Source organism: Gavialis gangeticus, unplaced genomic scaffold, assembly GCF_001723915.1.
Source record: "Gavialis gangeticus isolate Ggan-Ray unplaced genomic scaffold, GavGan_comp1, whole genome shotgun sequence".
Taxonomy (NCBI): domain Eukaryota; kingdom Metazoa; phylum Chordata; order Crocodylia; family Gavialidae; genus Gavialis; species Gavialis gangeticus.
In genome coordinates, this window is record NW_017729031.1 from 78,018,531 (window position 1) to 78,039,228 (window position 20,698).

The following is a 20,698-nucleotide window of genomic DNA, read 5'->3' on the forward strand; positions in this document are numbered from 1 at the left end:
TCAGGTCCCTTCCGATCCTACCAACTATGAAACTATGAAACCCCACCCACCCATCCTACTCTTGTATGTCAGTCCCTTCCTGTCCATGGCCCCATCCCAGCTGCCTGGCTGAGCATGTCCTGCCTGCATGGGTTCTGAGCCAGTCTCCATGGAGGCCCCAGAGCTGGGATCATGGGGCATTGACAATGCAGGACCAGGGCTGACGCTTGGGGCAGAGCCACTTAGGGCAACAACTCACCAGAACTCCCTAAGTGGTCCTCCAGCCCAAATAATTTCCCACCCCTGGGTTCAAATGGCGCCCCAGGCCCACATCCAGCTGCCACTACTTCTCATTAGGGCAGCAAAAGTCTCCAGTCTCTCCCTCTGTCCTGTGGCTTCTGCTTCCTCGCTCTGCTCCTGGGAACAGGTCAAGGGCAGGGTTGGAGCCAGACAGTAAAACCATGATGCACATAGGCTGGAGAAGAGCTGGGTTGCTAATGGCACAAAAAAACAAAACAAAGAAAAAACAAAACCCATGCATGGAAAGGAGGAAGGCTGCATTGGATGCATAGCAGGGAAAACCTCAGGCAACTGTAGCCCATGTGACATGTGGTCTGGGGGTCTGTGGCTTATGTGGAATGCAGGCCCCACTGTCCAGAAGTAGGGCAGCCCTGATTTAGAAATACGTGTTTCAACAGAAGTGACTGATCATTTGAAATGTGTATCTAGAGACTAGCTGAGGAGGAAACCTTCCTCAAGAATTAAAAAAAAATCAGTATTTTATGTTCTTCTGCCCTGGCAGCATAATGAATTTGTAGGCTAAAAAAGATTATTTCCTTATAAGTTTGATATATAAGGGGAAATAATTAGAGTAAACAAAAACCTTTTTTTGTTTAAATGGTTATAGCCAAGGTTTTAAAATTTCTGTGTAGCATATTCTCACACTAACGGTTTAACATATCCTTCAGAAAAAAATGTGACTATACTTTCCTGGACCACTGTCCCAACAATAAGTTCTCTAAACATAAGAATATGTTATTATAGTTTAACAGTTGTTATTAACCAGAAGTCCCTATTTAGATGTTATGACATACTCCAAAGAGGCGTATAAAGACATTTTACACATGGAAACTCATGAAGACTCCTTTTCACATCTCCATTCACTCTCTCCTATGCAAGTACTGAATATTATATAACAGCATTTGGTACTTGGCAAACTTTTTTGATAAAAATGTTTGTCAAAATATTTAGTTACCTTCTCACAAATGTCACCCAAAGCTGCTGCCAAAACTTTATAGGCAGATGTCTTTCCACCAAATGGCTCTCCAACTATCATAAAACCATGACGAACAATCATCATTTCAAATATCTGTAAGATCTTCATAGCAAAAATTTCTGTCATTTGAAGATTCATTGCATCACAATTTGATTTGATAGCTTCCAGTAAAATATTGTAATCTGGTTTTGGCAATTTCACACCAGGAAACAAATCTGAAGTAATGCCCTGTCAGAGAATAAATTACAATGTATATTTATCACTTTTCTATTGCTATTTATGGTGTAATTTTTGTATATACTCCCTTTATTATGTGACTTGTACAGACAAATAGTCTAATCATGAGTGGATTCTGCTGCTGTTAATTGAACTATTCATTGTTAACAAATGAATTAGAAAAATATTTATCTGAAATGAAAAACACAAAGTACTAAAATCTATAAGGCCTATTTAGAACATGGAGGATATGAATACAAACTCAGAAGTGCCATTGTGTTTAGTTTAGTTGCTCAGCATACTTTTTCTGAGTAAAGTTTGCCTTGTAATTTATAACTGTACATTTCATGCATTCTCTATAACATATATTTAACACTATCATCACAGAAGAATCGAGTATATGAAATAATATATTACTCTATGGCAACATTAGATTTTATCAAAGCAGGCTTAAACCAGTTGGCATCATTTAGTTAGAAGGTTAAAATGCCTATATTCTCATTTATCAATACTTCATCATAGTAAGTGAAGTTATTTAAATAAAAACTTTTAATATAAAAACAGAGATTTTGCATTTTTACCTCTAGTATTTTATAGATGTAAAAATAAGATTTGCATAATGTAGCAAAACAAGAGTGATGTTAGATATTTTTGAGACAGAGAGTAAAATAGGCTACAGTTTATTTGAGATAGATCAACAATGTCAATTCTGGACACAAAGCTGTGTTCCACAAATAACATACCTAAAAAGCCCATTATCTGATAAATGACAGATTGTGAACTTAGAATTCTCTTGTTCTATCCATTTACAATGAAACTCAATTTTAGTGATTAGAGAAATGGACCTATTGTGACTTTTCTTTTCCTTTTACCTTATTCAAAAACACTATTTTAGTCACCAATGTTAGGGTGTCAATAAATATATTGTTCTGCCCTTTTAAATGCTATTTTTGCGCATATCTCTGCTGTGGAAGAAATCTGGTTCCAGAGAGTGAGCATCACCAGTTTTTCTGAGCCACAGCAGAATCTTGGGAGTGAGGCAGAAGATGAAGTCTTCCCCAATTAAAGATAATCACCCTTCTTTACAAGGGCAGGAACTAAAATTAAACTCCCTCCAAGGTAAACAGCTTCTTTGCTTGGAAAAAACAGATAACTGACTTCCATCTCTCGAGCTTGCTCTCCTAAATATAATACTGTTTACAGTAAATCCCAGGCCATACTGTTTCTCTCAACTTATTCCTGCACCAAGGTCTACTCAGGACAGGAGACAGTCTGTGCCAGTAAACCTATCTGACTCTCCATCACAGTCTTTAAGCTAAAAAATCTCACTTTCCTGATCTGAAAAATAAGAATAATAGTATTTACTGACCTCAAAAGTATAATTCTAAAGCACTTGAGAATTTTTAAATAAAGGACAATATAAATGGATTATTATCATTTTTAGCTGGAAAATTATGTTTGAAAAGCTATTAGAATCAGATGCAGCATTTCCTAGAGAAAACTATATTCAATGCTTGATGAGGAGCAGTGAAGACTACATTTGATTCTGTTTAAATGCTAGATTAAAATACTGCTTAGCCCATTTGTCTGGCACCTGCTCTACATTACTAAATATATATAGTTGCTGTTTTACATTATCAAAATATATTTTAACTTCTTACCTCAAAAAGTGGTAGATCATGGGACAAGAACTTAGGCAGGTTTACATCTATAATGGATCGAAGGAGTAAAATTTCTTCATTTTCTGATGGATATTTCAGCTAAAAATTATGATAGTATAAATTTAGTGTTAATATATTTTTAAAATAAAAACAGGTGCCATAGTGCATTTTGTATATATTCTTTGTAGATTTCAGGTCCCCTGAGAATAATATATGTTCTGGCTGTAGATTTATAAACTTATATAAAGTCTTTACATTCTGATATTATTGCACATGCATGTGAAACTGGACTGGCAGCTCCCCCCTTTCACTTCAGGATCCCAGAGATAAGTTTTGCTATGACATTTTTATAAAACTGTACTTCAGGTCCATCTCTCAGGTTATAAAAATATATTAGACAGTACAGGTAGAAGTTAGGGGTAGGAGAGCTTGCATATTTACAAATAATTCATGCAAAATGCATCCATTCTTCCACTGTACAAGCCAAGCCCTCATTTGCACAGAAACAAAAACAACCACACTGGGTGCATGTGTACACATGTACACGTTAATGTGCATTAAACTACTTTAATGTGCATGAAAGCACTACAAAAACCATACTCTTTAGCTAATGCATATTAAAATAGGCTAATATGCCTTTCTCTAGTGCTTCACAATGGAGGTACTAGATTTAATGCGCATTGCCTAAAGCATGTTAATGAACATGTAGACATGCCCACTGTGCATACAAGTATCTGTCTCACCCTTGACCACAGAGAGGTTGAAAAAGATTAAAGTCATATATGACAGAAATAATTCACAATGTTTAATGCACTACTGGAAGTGTTCCCATACTATTGCAAGGTGGGCCCGATAGGAACGTATAAAGAATAAAACTAAATAAAATATGTCTCACTCCCCTTGACTCACCAAGTCTGGAGGGAGAGGGGTCAGGAGAAATTGGACTGAGCTAGGTGTTCTCCTGTGGCTATGATGATCGCTTATAGTGTGGTACCAAAATTCTATCAAATTTGCAGAGCTAGCACATACCACAGACACAGATATAACCTGATTTTAGTTGTACAGAAATATTTTTTCCTTTCAGTCCATGTGTGATTCCTATATGTGCACATCACAAATTGATTAGTTCCAGGAATGCTTTGTGATTTCTAAATTTGAATCCTATAATATTCTTCCCTATATTTTCATGGCTGCACAAAGTTTTAGCTATTTGTATGATTCAAATTAATAGTGTTTATAGGGATATAAATCACAAAGGTCCACTTGAAAACGTATAGAAAAGTGTGACCAAATTGTTCTGCTATAAACATGAAACAAAGTTTTCTGATTAAGATACTAGATTCCAAAACAAAGGCAAAAATCTTTTACCTTTAAGTTACCAGCCGCTGTAAGCACTGACTTCACTGCTCTCATACCATAATCATAATGATGTTGGGAAGACAACTGCTCTGAACACAGACGATATGTAGCTACAATTTTCACAGACAGAGGTCGAGCAGTAACAAATCCACAAGAATACAGGACAATTTCTGCAATCATGGCATAATCAGGAACCATCATAGCTACTGTCCTAAAGAGAGCCTGTTAAATAAATATAAAAAATCACATCAGCCACATTCCTATTTTGCATAATTTATTCAAAATTACAAAAAATGTTACAGTGTTTTATTATTTCCTTATTGCAGTGGCATCCAATTAAACTTCACTAAGTTAGTATGTTGTACATTTTATTGTTCTCCATAAATATTAAGGGATACCTGAGGATAGAGCACAAAAATTAATGTTTTCTTTATTAATAACATCTACAACAACACACAAAACACAACAAGTCTTTCAAGGGAATTACTGAAGTTCTGGTGCAAGTAGCTGATATGCTCTGTAAAAGCTATTGCCAACATTTTGGTGCTGGTTTTTTTTTTTCCAAGCTTGCTATATTACTAAGCTAAGTCTAAGCTTGCTGTATTACTGCTGCTCCTTCCTAAATAGCATTAAGGTCTATTGATGAAACCAAGCCTATTGCTGCTTTTTCCTGTGCTAGTATCCATTTATGGACACCTTCCACTTACCCCCTTTAGACAGTGATTTTTTTTCATCTGAATCTACCACTACTCACACTGCTTTGAAACACATCTACAAACACTGTAAAATCAAAATGTATTCTTTATCATTAACTCAAACGTATCACTAAATCCATATAAGCTTAAATGTAGCTTTCCTCCTAGATTTGCCTTTTTCTCTGCAGAACATACTCTGTCCCAGCTTCAAAGAGACATTTCAACAGCTCTTGTGTCGACTCTGGTGGCTAACATCTGAGTTTAGAGGACCTCTGCAGTGGAATCCTATACTCCCATAAAACTCTTAGAATCTGACATCCTGTTACAGTGACCTTGTTTGTAAAACCACAAGTAGGAAGAAAGTGAATAAATTAGGTTCTATCTTACTTTAAGAATGATATCTTCTTACTTAGGAAGTCTAAGGGAAAAATACTGGTTCAAATGAAGTCAATGTTATAACTGCTATTGACTTCATTGAGGGTAGAAAGTCACACTTACAGATATTCCCACATGGCAGATATGCATGTCTCCAGAGAAAAAAGATTTATATTTAGGAATCAAGCTCTTTTGAAAATCATTAAACAGTGCAATTTTTTTCTGATCTTTTTTCTGATGTGATATTAAAGCAAGATAAAAACTGTTTTACAAATCTCTTACACTGAATACCTTGTAGACAAGTCATCTTTCAGCATAAAGTCACCAACAACAAAAGGTCACAAACCCCAAGGTTCTCCCCACTGTCCTGCCATTTGTCCCAAGGAACATACCAAGGTTTGCTCTGGAATAACTCCTTATCTCTTCAAGCCTCAGCTCAACTGCCCTTATAGTGGACCTCACCACTGCAGCATGAGAATCTCTAGGATCTTGGTACCTTCCTTTGTGATTGGGGAAGAATTTTAGGTTCCTTTTTCTACATTTTTGACTAGCCTGGAATATCAATCATGCTGAGGTCACACTTTACTCCATGCAATCAATGATACAAAACAATGTAAATATTTATCGTATAGGGAAAAAAAATTATACAAGAAAAATTGGCCATATAGTTTGAAGGCAACACAAAGAGACCAGTAAAGTTTCTTATCCTTTCATCTCGCTACAATCTAGAAACCCTTAGGCTGTCTCCACACATGCTTGGACGTTTGGTTCCTGGGGACAACTAGCAGCAGGATACCTTGTCCCTGGGGAACACCTGTGCCATGTACCATCTTGCATGCAGCAGGTTACCCTGGATGGGGTAGGGGAGGCTGGGGCCAGCATTGGGCTGGCCCCAGCAGCCTTACCTGGGGTCCTGGGGGCCTCCCAGGGCTGCAACAGAGGTGATCCTGCTTTGCACAGCCTGGCTGGTGGCTGGAGTATGGCTCTGGCTGGCCAGGCTCCGGTTTCAAGAGGCGCATGCTGCCCCCACCCCAGGTACTCCCTCCCCCACCACACACACACCTTGCACTGCTCCCTTGCAGCGTGGAGAACAATTGAATGTATGTATGGTATGGCAGATGCATCTGTGACACCACATACCATACGGTTGCACATATATGGCCTTAGAATCTTGCATATATTTCCAAAATCAGCCTTCCTTCTGATCCTGCCAGCCCTGACCACTAGGGACTTGGCCTCCCCCAAAGCCTTGGATAATTTAAAGACCATGATTATCTCATAGATAGCCCCTATATACCTCCAAGCCACTTCATGTCCTCCCTTCCCCTCCAATCAGCATTGTCCCAAACAAATGGTGATGAGTCTCAGGATCCTCTAGAAATTTCTTTCTTTTCTAGGGAATCTGGAATTCATCCAGATAATGGCGCTTTTTTCTGAGATGCCTTCAGTATTGTGGGGTTGATTTTTCCATTACAGGAAGATAACAACTTGGGTATCTATCCCAACAACAGTCCCTTCTGCCTGCATTTGAAACTGGCAATTGTTCTTGCTCTAGTAACACAGTGGCAAGAAATACTTAGCAGTTGCATGTAGTCCCTTTTCCTTAAGTATACATTCCTCAGTTTCTTTGACAAAGCCATGTAAAAAAATCATAAAGATGCAATGTGGGTACATCTACATGTGTTCTTTAATATGCATTAACCTATTTTAGTGCACATTAAAGTGTCACTAAAAAAACATGCTATTTAGGTAATGCACATGCCCTGGGGAAAGGGTTGGTGGCAGGGTCACAGGCTTAAATATTACAATGCCCATGATGTTTGTCGCCCTTTAGGCCCTCTGTTCTCAAGCCACCGGTCACTTGCAGCCTCTTGACATGGGGATGTTCCACGCCCTTCCACTCGCCTGCCACGTCTCGTTTGTCAAATAAATGTTGATGGAATAGGAGGTTCCTTCAGAGATGGGGGTGTTCTTCCACCTCCAGGCCAGCTCAGTGCTATAGCAAGTGACTTCAGACTCTGCCTCACCTACACCCCGTCCACTTGCCAGCCAAAACTCAAGTCGCAGCAAAAATACACTCAGCTGCCACACAAAACAAAACTACTTCAGTGCCCCCTTCTGAATGTGGGTCAACTCTCCTCCGTACTCATCTTCATTATCTGCAATGCCAGGGTTCCACCCTCAGGCATCTCACTCGCAACCTGTTCCCCAGGGTCAGGATAGCCGGTCATTCTTCCCTGCTTGGGCCGTCCCCCTTAGGTATGTTTGGGGCCCCCTGGCTCCTCCCACTGGGCCTTCATGGGCTGTGCCAGGATCCTCCTGGGTCAGGCCTCATTTCCAAAAGGAAAAGGAACTTAGAAAGGAAACTAGAAATCAAAAACTCCCCGGGCACCTCAAGCATTACCACCTCGTGGAGGTTTGGACTCACACATCTGATGCCCACTCTCTGGGTTCACTGGTGGGGCAGATCCCACCAGTTGACTTCTCACCCACCACTGTCTATCTTTGGGGGTAGAGATCCCTCTGGATCTCCCCCAGTCTGGTTCCCGGCCAGTTCCCCAGCATCCTCGCTGTGTCCTGTCTGGTGTGCAGGGAAGTTTCTTGCAGCCCCTGCTGCTGTTGCTCCTGCGCCACTCTCCAGGCCATGCTGGGGCCCAGGGCACATTTTTTTATGTCATCCAGCATGCGCCTCCCCATACGCAGAGACAGCATGCTCTTAAAACGCCATGGGAACACAGCATGCACCTCCGCCTCTTGGGATCAGCATGCTGGAAGCCCAGTAAGCCAAACCTCAGCTCTGTCTGGGTCTCACTCCCCTGCCCATCAGGGTTTGTCAGGGGGGAAGTCCCCTGCTCCCCAGACCCCCAGGAGCCTCATCGCCCAGCATGGTGACAGCACATTAAAATAAGCTAATGTGCATTAAGTGTCACTTAAAAACTATGCTCTTTAGTTAATGCACATTAAGATATGCTAATGTACATTTTCTTAGTACCTCACAATGGAGGTACTAAATTTAATATGCATTAGCTAAAGCACATTAATGCATGTGTGGACATGCCCACAGACAGCATAACATAATCCATATGGTGATAAAAGTGACTTAAATTAATATAACATAATATTGGCTTTTCAATGAGACTACACTCCCCATATCAGTAAAACAAAGCTGAGAAAACATGTATAACATCTGATAAACACCTCAGAATATACTGGGACTCATGACCGTATTAAACCCATAATTTAGAAATCTTTTTCAGGGCTCATGTACTTTAAAATGCTCTTCCTTACTTTCTAGAAATATGGACTGCTAGATCAAGCAGAACAACCAGTAATTTCTTTTTCAGTAATTCTGATGAAGGACTCCTACATCATTATTCAAGAAACCAATTCACATTAGAGAATTTGTACTTACTTGGTAAGTCTACATGTTCAATTAATTTGAAGCAATAAACTCCAGAGAAATGTGAGTTAGAGAAAACTACTCCCAGGCGCAGCATCTACACATGTGCACAGGACAGCAGCAATTTGAGATACTAAATCCATGCACATTTGCACACTTTTTTAGTGATGCTTAATGTGCAGTAGACTATTTTACTGTGCATTAGCATAATGCCATGGGTTTTTCCATGACGCCTTAATGTACAGTAAAATCGTCTACTGCACATTAAAGTGCATGTGTAGAGGTGCTCCCTGATGGGAAAATACAATTTTTTGGTGAGTTTGGTGTATTGGGTTGAGTGGTACTAAATAGTATTATTTATTTATTTGACAAAAATATTGTTTCTCCTTTCACTGTGTTTATTAACTTTAAAAAATTAATAAAAGTTCAAGCATAATAATTATCATGAACTACTGTCCACTATACCTTAAGATTATCTGGAAGCTCTGAACGCCCAGCATAGCCTGGATTCATGGTAATGAAAACAGCACACGTAGGGTTTAATTTCAGTTCAGTTCCTTCAAATACTAGTAAGTCAGAGCCTGTATTGATACCTGTAGAAAAATGAAAATTAGAGTCCAGCGAAAAATTATTTTTAATGTTATTAATTTTATTTCATACTTAGCACAGAAGATGCAAATAAAATAATAATTACCTCTTTGGATAGTAAGAATTTGTTGAGCAACAACAGAAAGTACTTCTAAATCAATTCTGTTGAATTCATCAAAACAAGCCCAGGCTCCACAAGATAACAAACCCTAAAAAAAAAGCAAATTTGTTCAGTCAAACTATTGCTTTTCAGTGTCACAATAACTGAATCATTTATCTAATGAAAAAAATAGATTTAATGCAAAAAGAACACTACACAAAAACTATAGAAATTAACCAAATTAATAATCCATACAATAATATATCCTAGCAGAATTACACAATAAATAATACTAATTTGTCTGTCAATACATTGGAACAACAAATGCATTCAGTCCACCCAAAACCTGATTCCCTTTGCCCTGTCTCCAAAAGCCTCATCAAATATACAGATTTTGCATGTTTTACATTCTATTTGGGACAAAGAAGTAAGTTCCAACACCAAAGGACCAACTATTTCACAATGTCAGAATGGCATAAGGGATCTAAAAGTAATTGGGAATCTGGCTCTCAAGATGTATCCAAACCTTAAAAAATTTTCCTAACGCAAGGTAATCCAATCCATCAGAACAATTGAAAACCACACATTGCTTAGCTACAGCTTTGGCTAAGTCTTTTGTAGTTTCAGTTTTCCCTGTTCCAGCAGGACCTTCAGGGGCACCTCCCAGGTGAAGACGGAGTGCTCCAAAAAGGGTTCTGAAATTTTTGAAAAGAAAAATATTGGTAAGAATGGGTCATTTTCCATTCTATCGCTGGTAACACATGCCATATTTGCACTTATCCCAACATTTATTGGAGGCCCCTCTACACATGCAGGTAAAGGCATGATGAGATTTACACGTGCATGGCAGGAGGCATGACTGTGGGATCATGGATAAGATCCCATCACACCTTATTGCCAGAGCTCCCACACCTGGGAGCCCCCTTAGATGAGGGGCTCCCAGCCACAGGGGTACTCCATGCAAACCTGGGGCTGGGGCTGAGGGATCACAACAGCTGCAATCCCCCAGCCCCAGGGGTTTCACGCACCCCTGGGGCAGCCAGACCCCACCAGCTGCTAGGACCAAGCTGGGTCCTAGCACCCAGCTTCTGCAGCTACAGAACTCCGTGTCCCCATGATGCCAGGACCCAGAGTTGGCAGCAGCTGGGATGAGAGTCCCCAGAGTTGTGGGACTCCAAGTCCTGGGTGAGCTTTGTACAACCCTGAGGCTGAAAGCCTCAGCAGCTGACAGGGCTACCAGCCTCAGGGGAGACCCTGCTCCATATGCAAATTAAAGCTTGATAGCAGTCAGATATAAAGTTTGTATACAGTTTCAAGATCTAACATTATTGCTGGATGGAAATTTTTATGGCATTATAACTACTTTGCACATGTAGCTGATTTCAAGGTAACTGCACCTGTAACGTGTAGAGGGGGCCCGAAAATTTTTTAAAAACTGACGTTCACGTTTGCTTCAAAGAAATTAAATATTCAAATTCCATTCAGTTAAAAAAGAAAGAAATCCAGCAAATCCACTATATTTCCTCCTCAAATATTCTATATTAACTATCAGTAGTTGGAAACTACAGCCCTGCAGTCCTGGATAAAAAGTCCAGAATGTTTCTTAACATACTAGTCATTATCCATATCTTACCTCTTAGCATAAAATGTATGTACAGACTTAAAAATGGTTCAGTGAAACTGACACCATTGGATTACTCTATTATTTATTTAATGTAAAATTTGTTTAGTTTAAAATTCTAAAAGATTTCTCACACTTGTAGAACTTCAGACTCAGATGGAATCCACACAAAAAATCACTGTTCTTTTTGCATTTATATAATCACCTATATCACACTTAAAAAAATGAGTGCATGATTTTGTTTATGAAGTAGATAGGTTCATTGTTATGGTTACATTTCCTACCCCGTACTAAAAATAATGTTACTGTCTCAAAAATCTGTTTTATCACAAATTTAAATACGAATACTAACATGTACCTAATTTAAATCAATGAACCATAATGCAATTATGACAGAACCAGGCAATTATTTTGTCGAGGGCTGTATGGGTAGCCCCACCCATTGACAGGTGCCCTGCTCCCAGTCACCATCTTGTGCCTGGAAGTCCCACCCCCTAACCCCTGACCTTTGCCAGCTGCAGTCCCTCCCCTTCCCCTGGAAGTACTCCTTTCAGCAAAGGGTTTTCCCATCTCAGAACCAGAAAAATACCAAATTATATTCTAAAAGGCAAACCTCTATAACATTCATTAATTTGATTTCAAAAAATATTTTTGTCCTGATTTACATGTGTTTGTGTAGTGTACACAGAGGTAATACAATAGCTTAAAATGAATTCTTACTCTTGTATGTTGTGGGGTGTGTGTACAGGTTTATGGGGGGCTGTGGGTATGTGGGAGAGGGTGGGTATGGCATTTGTGGGGGCTGTGTGTTGGGGGAGGGTGGCTGGGGTGTGCGTGTGGGATTCACCCTATGAACACACACACACTCTTCCCTTGCTGCACACACACACACTCTCTGCCCCTGCCTGCACTCACACACACTCTGCCTCAGCCTACACACACACAGACTGCCCCTCCCTACATACACACATACACTGCCCCTGCATGCGCGCGCGCACACACACACACACACACACACACACACACACACACACTGCCCCTGCCTCCGTGCACATGCATGCACACACACATACACACGTACTGGCATGGCCCCATGCTCCCCAGTCCAGCGATGCAACTGGGAGCTATGTGGTGCCAGAGCAGTGTGGGGGGAAGAACAGAGTGAAATGGCTGGGGGAGGGGCAGTGCTGGGCTGCTCAGTCCTGCTGAGGGCTCCCCTTGGGTCCTACTGCCCCTGGCTCCTGTCAGCTTTGACAGACAGCCAGGAGAAAATAAATATTAATTTACTAATTTTTTTAGGGGCCCCGTGAGCCAGACAGAATGGCCTGGTGGATCAAATCCAGCCTGCAGGCCATATTTTGCCCACCACCAAATTATGATGATGAGAACAATAAAAATTAGCAGTAAAACAGAATTGCCATTCTTTTTTGGCAGACACCTATTTTGAAGTCCCATTTCAGTTAGTTCTATTGGATAAATTCCATGCCCATAACATAGGTACTTATTTATGTTTTTACCTGTAGCATCTGTCTGTAAGTGGAGTAATAACCAACCTAGGAGTATTGCCGAGATACTCGTATCCATATTTCAAACCAGCGTTGATCATCTTTGTTTGTAGATGCCCTTCCTATGAAAATAATATTTAAAATTTATAGATTAAAGCAAAATAAAATAAAGACAATCCCTTAAATTTGCAGCTAGATTTGCTGCTATTAGAAACAAGTGTATTGCAAACTGCATAGCTTACAGTGTATTAATGAGATAAGTAATCTTTCATCTCTTGGTCCTCTAGACAAAAACTCTTCAGGACTGTAATAATCTTGTATATGTCCATATAGCTTCTAGTATAATTCAGACATAATTCTGACTTGGGTCTCTAAAAACTAGCATAATACTAATTAATAATAACTAATATATGATAAGTCAATTCTTCTCGTAAGTCTATACAGAGCTGTTTTGTTACAGTGGTGTTGTATCTGTTAGTTTCCAAGCAGTGAGGAATCTTGCAGTTGTTTTGATTTATCATTAATGGCTAGAAAATGGCATTTAGAGGTTTGCTTTTAGGAATTGGCTTGTAGGTAAAGTAGATACTCATTAGAACAATGGTCCAGGGGAACAGCAAGAGTTAATTGGTTTCTAAAAGCCTGTTTGTGACAAAGTTTCCTACTTTCCTACTGTGTCTGAAGCAAGCAGACACACACGCTGGGAAATTGGAGACATGTACCACACTGTTCCATAACATGAACAGTGAACCCTAACAGGGATAAGGGACTGTGCCAGGTCACAGTGCCCAACTACAGAACCCTTGGGATTTCTGGCTTTGGTGAACAGACCAAATTATGAGGCCCGGTAAATAACCAAATTAAGAAGTCTGCGTGTGATGGTTTTGCTGGAACAAAAGAATACCGACAGGACAGAACATGGACAGGATGACGACCACAGGGAAACCAATTAACAATGCCCAGAGATGAAGAATCATCAGAGAGACCAAAGAATACAAAAGGAGGAATTTCAGAGCACCAAAGGGTCCCCAAGAGGGGAGCCGAAGGCCACCATGGACAGAGGGCATATTGCCAGCCAGCCTCACCCTTCCCACTAGGGGTGGATGCACCTCAGCCCTTGACCTTCAGGCTGCTGACCTCTGACATTCAAGGAAGAACCTCAGGGTGTAGCTTGCATACTGGCAGACATACCTTCCCTTTGTGACAGCTCTAGGACTGGTAGATATAGAACTGGGGTGGGTTACTTTGTTTTGCCTGCATCATTCTTATCTGCTATCACTGTGTATCAATAAAATCTGCCTATTACTGAATGAAGAAGCTGTGGTTGGTCTAAGGGTTTGGGTCTGCCCAAAACAAAGTATCTGGGTCATAAATCTAGTGCCAACAATAATAATTCTCACTAGTTTTTTAATCAATTAAAGTCAAAACCCCAAGCCCCTCTTTATGCTCAGCTTCTCTTCTGTCTGTCAGATGCTCATTTGCAGTATATTCAGCTCTGATCTAATTTGTAAAATGGAGAAAAGTAAATATAGAAATAAAACTAAAATATGTCCTGAGGATATTAGATCTGTAAGAATGAAGAGGAAATAAGGGGAAATTCAGTATATATAAATGTAAACTCTCACGTAAGTACAAACTATAGAGATGCAACCTGCTGCATTAAAACAAACTATTTCAAGTTGTCTCTCTATCATTAAGCTTAGCATCAGTTATTCATAAAAATGAATCAATATAGTTGCCACCAGATTAATGTGGGATGCAGGAGGGGAGGCCACAGGAAGTTCTGTCTTAAGTAACTGGCTGTAATATGAAAACAATTGAGAATAACTGTTGTAGAACACTATTTTCAATATGAACATGTGAACATTGGCTAAAGTTCATTAGCATTTGATGGGTGTAATATTTTTATGCACAAATAATATAAATCCATCCTGAGATATTTACCAATTTACATAATTCAAAATCGGGCAACAAAGACTTGCAAAAGAAGACTTAGAAATCTTAGTGTGCCCAAAGAGATCATGCTTAGGTATGCAAAGATCAATTGGCAATCTCAGAAAAAAAAACAAAAAAACAAAAAAGCCAAACAAGTTTCTTCACAATATGCTAGCATGGTGATTTTAGTTTTCTGGCAACAGGTGTTCCTAACATGTTTCTAATTACTGTAGCAAGCTGCTCTTCATTATGGGATATCTCTTGATGAATGCAATGTTTAAATATGTGGTATATTATCTCTACCCAGTACTAATATTGCTCTCTTCACCAAGACATATAATGTATACTCATAAAGCAGAAATACTGACATTTCAGTTAAAAACCTTTAACTCAAAGCATGAGGCTGCTAAAAACTTCTCTCCTATCCAGCAGCATCAGGAAACCAAACTAGTCTCTGACTGAACAAATTTTATCTATAAACCTTCTGCAGATTCAGCAAGTGCACTGACAGTCCACAGTGATGAAAAAAGCAATTTTAATTAGAAAGCATATATGTATGGCTATTGGCCATTTTACCTTGCAATCTGCAGAATGATTGGTTAGATATATTTTATCATCAGCAAAAATTCTCATATTAAAGTAACTATTCCCTGACACAGCAAGCAAGCACAAATTGAAAAGCCGTGCACAGAAATTACCTTCTAATAGGATTCAAGGCATCACTTACCTCCCAGTAGTACCTAAGCTGGCTTAACCATTCAAAGTCATTTTCATCTTTGACTTTCTTGATTACTAGAGATGCAAGAACATCCCTAGCATGAACATCCAGCACAACAAGTGCTCCAAGAGTAACACGATTCTGCTTGGACAGCTTTCCTCGCACCAAGCTGACAATGTCCTCAATCTGTCCAGTATTCTGTTCCAGGTAATCCTCAAGTGCCTGAGAGAATTTAAAATAGTGAATATGTTGCTTGCCTAATCTAAGGAACTACCAAAAAACCTTATTTTACCATTAATTCTCAATGTTTGTGTATTTAATATGTTTATTCTGACAAAGAATGCAAATTTCCTTACCTCCACTGATATATTTCATCTGAGGTTGTCAGTTGCTTCTACATTTTATTTTTAACACACAATGTGTAGAAAAAAAATTATTATTATGTATGTATGTATGCATGTATTTCTTGTGATATAGAAATATCAGAGCTTCTATTATAATTCTCCCTTGGATTATGAAAATAACAATAGCATCTTAAAAGTGTTGAATACATGCATATGAATTATACTCTCTGTAGTGTATTATTGTAAACCTGATTATCAAGTTTGTGTCTGAAATATTGTGGCTTCTATAGAAATAAGTAATAACAAAGATACCTATAACTTAAAGAAAACGATAATTATAATTATGAAGTAATTAACTTATTATTTTTATGTAATTTTTCAGGATTTTTTGTTTTTAGCTTAATACATTAGCAGCATTTTGTGTTTAGTCAGTTTTACTGTTTCTCCTGCAGGGAGAGTTTGTTTCTCCTTTGATAAAAAGATCGTAGCAAGCAATAAACCCAACACAGAGGAAAGCACCCTTGTTCAGGAAGTGTCCCAGGTATTCTGCATATGCTGAAGTGTTCAACTGTACTGGTAACCAAAATGGGAACAAAGTCACATTTATTCAGGATAGGCTGCTAAGGAGTGCTCTGTAGGAAATGAAAGATGTTTGTGTATACAGTAACTGGAGTTCTAACATATAGCACCCAGATTCCACTCTTGGTGTACAAATATTCTGGACATTCAACATCAGTATCAGCTGGGGCTCTACATACACCTTAAACCTCTTAAAGTTCAGATGACACTGGCCTTCTCAAGTGCTGCTCGAAAGATGACTAACTGTCCTGAAATTAATGAAGAAAACTCTTTTCAATTATATACAGTTTGTCCAGAAAAGCCATATCTTGTTCATAAAATCATAGCAGACCAGCAGAGCCTGGTATTTTGCTATCCTTATTTGAAGTTCTCACAAAACAACAGCTCTTACTGCAAAATAAATCAAGATGTTTTGTTTTACACTCTTTTGGCGTTATTCTTTTCTGTTGCTTAGACATTTTATTCAATTAGCTGTTACAATTAATAAGGACCTCAATAGAGAATGCATATAGAAAAAAATTACACTTGTAGATGGAACATTTTTTTTCAGGTCAAGAAAATGTTAAAAAGGTTTGAAGAACTGAGATCTTTCAGTCTGGAGAAGAGAAGACTAAAGGAGACTATGATAATAATTTTAAATAAGAACAGGGTTGTTATAAACATGATGGTGATCAATTACTTTTGAGGTCTCAAGGAAGAGGGGAAAACATAATGGGTTGGAGATTAAGAAGATAATTCTCTAGTTGTGAAGGTGGTTAAGCACTGGTACTGAGAGAGGCTGTGCAATCTCAGCTGGCTGTTTTCATCTTGTATTCATGCTGGTGATGCCCCCTAATGTGTTCAACATGGATGTCCCTTGACCACCAACTAGTAACAGGTAACATAAGGCAACTCATCAGCTTTGAGTAGTAGTGGGGTGGGACACTTGTTGCTTGGGTCCCATGCTCCAAGTACCCTAATGATCAGTGCCTGCACTGTTGTGTTGTACCTCTTCTCCCTCAGGGTGTCATTCAGTGGCCTGTATTTGGACAGCTTTCACTCCCAGACTTCAGCAAAAGCCTGCTGTCAGGTGTTAAATAGGATGGTCACATCAACCATCAGGATCTTTTTACTGCCCTCCTCTGATACAACGATGTCCAGATGCAGCTGATTGTCACAGCCTGGGATGGTGTAGTTCACAGGTACTGTGCCAACCAAAATCAACATGGACTTCAGTAGCTGATCCTGTATGGCATTTTGGCAGAGTTGCCCTACTCTCACACGCAGCTTGTAGTCACACAGGACTCTGGCTAGTACAAAATGGATTTAGTACTAGGCAGCAAACAGAAATTGGACAGCTTTATGAGGACATTTATATCACTTTCCCAAAAGACTTTGATATCAAGAGAATAGGACGCATGTACAATGGGAGTAGGATATATATATATGTCCAAGCACTCAGAGAAGGCAGGATTTTTTTAGTCTGTTTTTTTTTTAAAATAACAAACACTGCCTCACTTGGTCTCTTTTACCCCTGGACTAAGACCAAAGTTCAGAATTTAGTAGCTGGACAAGTCATGCAGATCTACAAATTATTACTCATTCCACTGAGTTAAATGAACACTTTATTATTTTGGGTCCATCTTCAGGGCAGATTTCTGCTAGATGTTGTACAAAGGATTGCTCTGAAGTCATATGTAATAGATTCACGGTAGAGGTTATAGAGACAACTTGTGCTGCACTTAGCATGAAAGCCAACATCTACCAAACCTATGTCTTACCTGGGCTACTACACTGATCCTGAACATGTAGAAAGACTCAGACTGGCATTTCACACAGATTGCCAGTAGAGCTGTCAATTAATCATGATTAACACGTTAAACACAGATTAATGTGTTAATTGGTTCTTTTGTTAATTTGTTAATGCATTAATTGTACATGTGGCTTGGAAGCCCACACCCAGGCTTTGCTCCACTGACATCACCGCCACCTCCAGGCTGCCCAGTGGGGCAGCAGTGGCAGTGCAGAGGAGCTGCAGGGCAGCCTGGGCACGGGCTCCAGGCGGTTGCAGCAGTGAGGGGGGCGTGCACAGACAGAGATGCACAGGAGCAGCCGCAGCCTGCATACAGCCAGGAAAGTAGCCCAGCTGCATGTAGAGCAGCACCCTGCAGGTAAGTCTTTGGAGGGTGTGGGGGAGGGAAGAAGTGGGGGAGCAGATCAAGGCCCCCACGGTGATGGATGGAGTGGGGCAGGGGCAAGGCCTGGAGTGAATGGGACCCCGGGCTGGGGCAGGTTATGGAACAGAGCTGTGGGTGACTTGTTGATGAATGTGGGGGGGGGTTGGCTACTGCACACAGCCCCAGGGAAGGCATGGGGGGCATGTGCCTCCCTGGACTTGTGCATCAGGTGGAAATGGGCTGCCTGCTGTGGGTTAGTGCTGTGCATCCCGCTGCTTTTGCTCTGGGAGCTATGTAATGCCATGTTCTGCCTCCCATGGCCGGGTGGGTAGGGGACATGTGGCACGGCCAGCTCATGGCTCCCAGGGCAAAGGCAGCAGGAGGCAGAGCCCCAGCCCGCAACAGGCAACTCACCTCTGCTCTGCCCACAAATCTGGGGGGCATGTGTCCCCCATGCCTCCCCACAGGTGCGGGCAGTGGCAGAGAGCCATGCCCCTGGACAAACCACCCATGGCTCCATCCCATGACCTGCCCCAGCCCCAGGGTCCTATTCACACGAGTGCCTGCCCCATTCCCTCCCTCACTGTGGGGCCTCAATTTGCCCCACTTTCCTCTCCCCCTGCCCCTTCCCTCCACAGACTTACCTGTGGAATGGTGTGTGTGTATGTGTGTCTGCCCCTCACTCCCAAGCCACAGCCCTCCCAGCCTTGCTACTGCCCCTCACTCTTGACCCACAGTACCCCACATCCTGCCAGGGCATGAAGGGACCCCACTTCCCGGGCTACAACCGCCACACACACACCCACAGCTCCCCACACCTTCACAAATGAGGATATTGAAGTATTGATCAAGAAGACATTGAAATTTCACTCTTTGGGCACACTGCACATTAGGATGAAGTTGCCCCCTGCACATAAAGACTTAAAGCTGACCATCAGATCAGGCAAACACCTATCACTCATCTGGTTGTGACCTTGTGGTTGCCCTCACTTATCTTGTAACTGTCACATTCATAGGTATTTTAAATCCAAGAAAAATAGAGGACCAATGCCAATTGGGACCACCTGAGAACCTAGAAAAAAAATTCTAAGATACATACACAGTTGTGCCAGAGGATGCACTTGGACAAAATTTATAATAATGAATCTTTACCTAAAACAAAGAAGAAATATTTCCCTTTATATTAATCAAAACTTAGTGTTCAGTTACACCTTTAAAGTGTAGCAATTATATTCTAAACAGATATCTGTACAAAAGTTCAGAATTGCATTTGTTTATACAGTGTATATACAAAATTATATTTACCTTTTGACCTTTTCTAATGGATGTTTGTACCTCTGATGTCCAGAAAGCTTGGGATACACAAAGAACTGTCTGTCCAGGCCACTCCCTTACCCAGTTAATACGCTGAGTTTTTGGATAAGCTTCAATTGCATCCCCAATCACCTAGTTAAGTAAGGAAAAAAAGGTACAATGCCTAAATGTAGGCCAAATAGACATTGTTCAGGCTAAGCTGTAGTACTGAAATCAACAGACAAATGAGGGTCAGGATTTAGGTCCTAATTCAGTTACACAATATTGACATCTTACAAGAACATTCCTAAGTATTTCAGCCCCAAATGGTGGAACTCCCAAGAGATGGATTTATAGATTTCATAGACATTAGGGCTGGAAGGGACCTTGGAAGATCTTTGAGTCCAGATCCCTACCCCAGAGGCAGGAAGTCAGCAGGGGTCATAGGATCCCAGCAAGATAAACATCCAAATGTCTCTTGAAGGCATTCAAAGTAGGTGCTTGAACCACCTCCAGCAGCAATCTATTCTAAATCTTGGGGGCTCGGACAGTAAAGTTCTTCTTTATGTCCAGCCTGAAAAGGTCTGAAAAGGAGGAGTTTGTGACCGTTCGACCTTGTCATCCCTTGGGGAGCTCCGGTGAACAAACATACCCCCAGATACTGGTGGTCACCCCTTATAAACTTATAGGCAGCCACAAGATCACCCTGAACCTGTGCTTTTCCAGGCTGAAGAGTCCCATAGCTCTCAGCCTCTCATCATAGGGTCTGTTTTCCTGACCTCTGATCATGTGTGTGGCTCTCCTCTGGACCTTCTCAAGCTTCTCCATGTCCTTTTTGAATTGTGAAGCCCAAAACTGGATGCAGTACTCTAGCTGCAGCCTCACCAAGCCCGAGTACAAT

The 20,698-nt window shown here is 40.5% G+C and overlaps 1 protein-coding gene across 1 annotated transcript in view; it reads right to left on the reverse strand.

Annotated features, from left to right (window-relative positions):
• The window catches only part of DNAH7 (dynein axonemal heavy chain 7), a 257,096-nt gene that overhangs the window by 152,609 nt on the left and 83,789 nt on the right, over nucleotides 1-20,698 (reverse strand). Inside the window, exons 21-29 of the mRNA XM_019522878.1 lie at nucleotides 19,810-19,950; nucleotides 15,435-15,647; nucleotides 12,788-12,897; nucleotides 10,176-10,344; nucleotides 9,656-9,758; nucleotides 9,427-9,554; nucleotides 4,501-4,713; nucleotides 3,133-3,231; nucleotides 1,235-1,483 (exon numbers count right to left, since the gene is read on the reverse strand). Of these exons, the coding sequence (XP_019378423.1) occupies nucleotides 1,235-1,483; nucleotides 3,133-3,231; nucleotides 4,501-4,713; nucleotides 9,427-9,554; nucleotides 9,656-9,758; nucleotides 10,176-10,344; nucleotides 12,788-12,897; nucleotides 15,435-15,647; nucleotides 19,810-19,950 (1,425 nt within the window). The remainder of the gene's footprint in view (nucleotides 1-1,234; nucleotides 1,484-3,132; nucleotides 3,232-4,500; nucleotides 4,714-9,426; nucleotides 9,555-9,655; nucleotides 9,759-10,175; nucleotides 10,345-12,787; nucleotides 12,898-15,434; nucleotides 15,648-19,809; nucleotides 19,951-20,698) is intronic.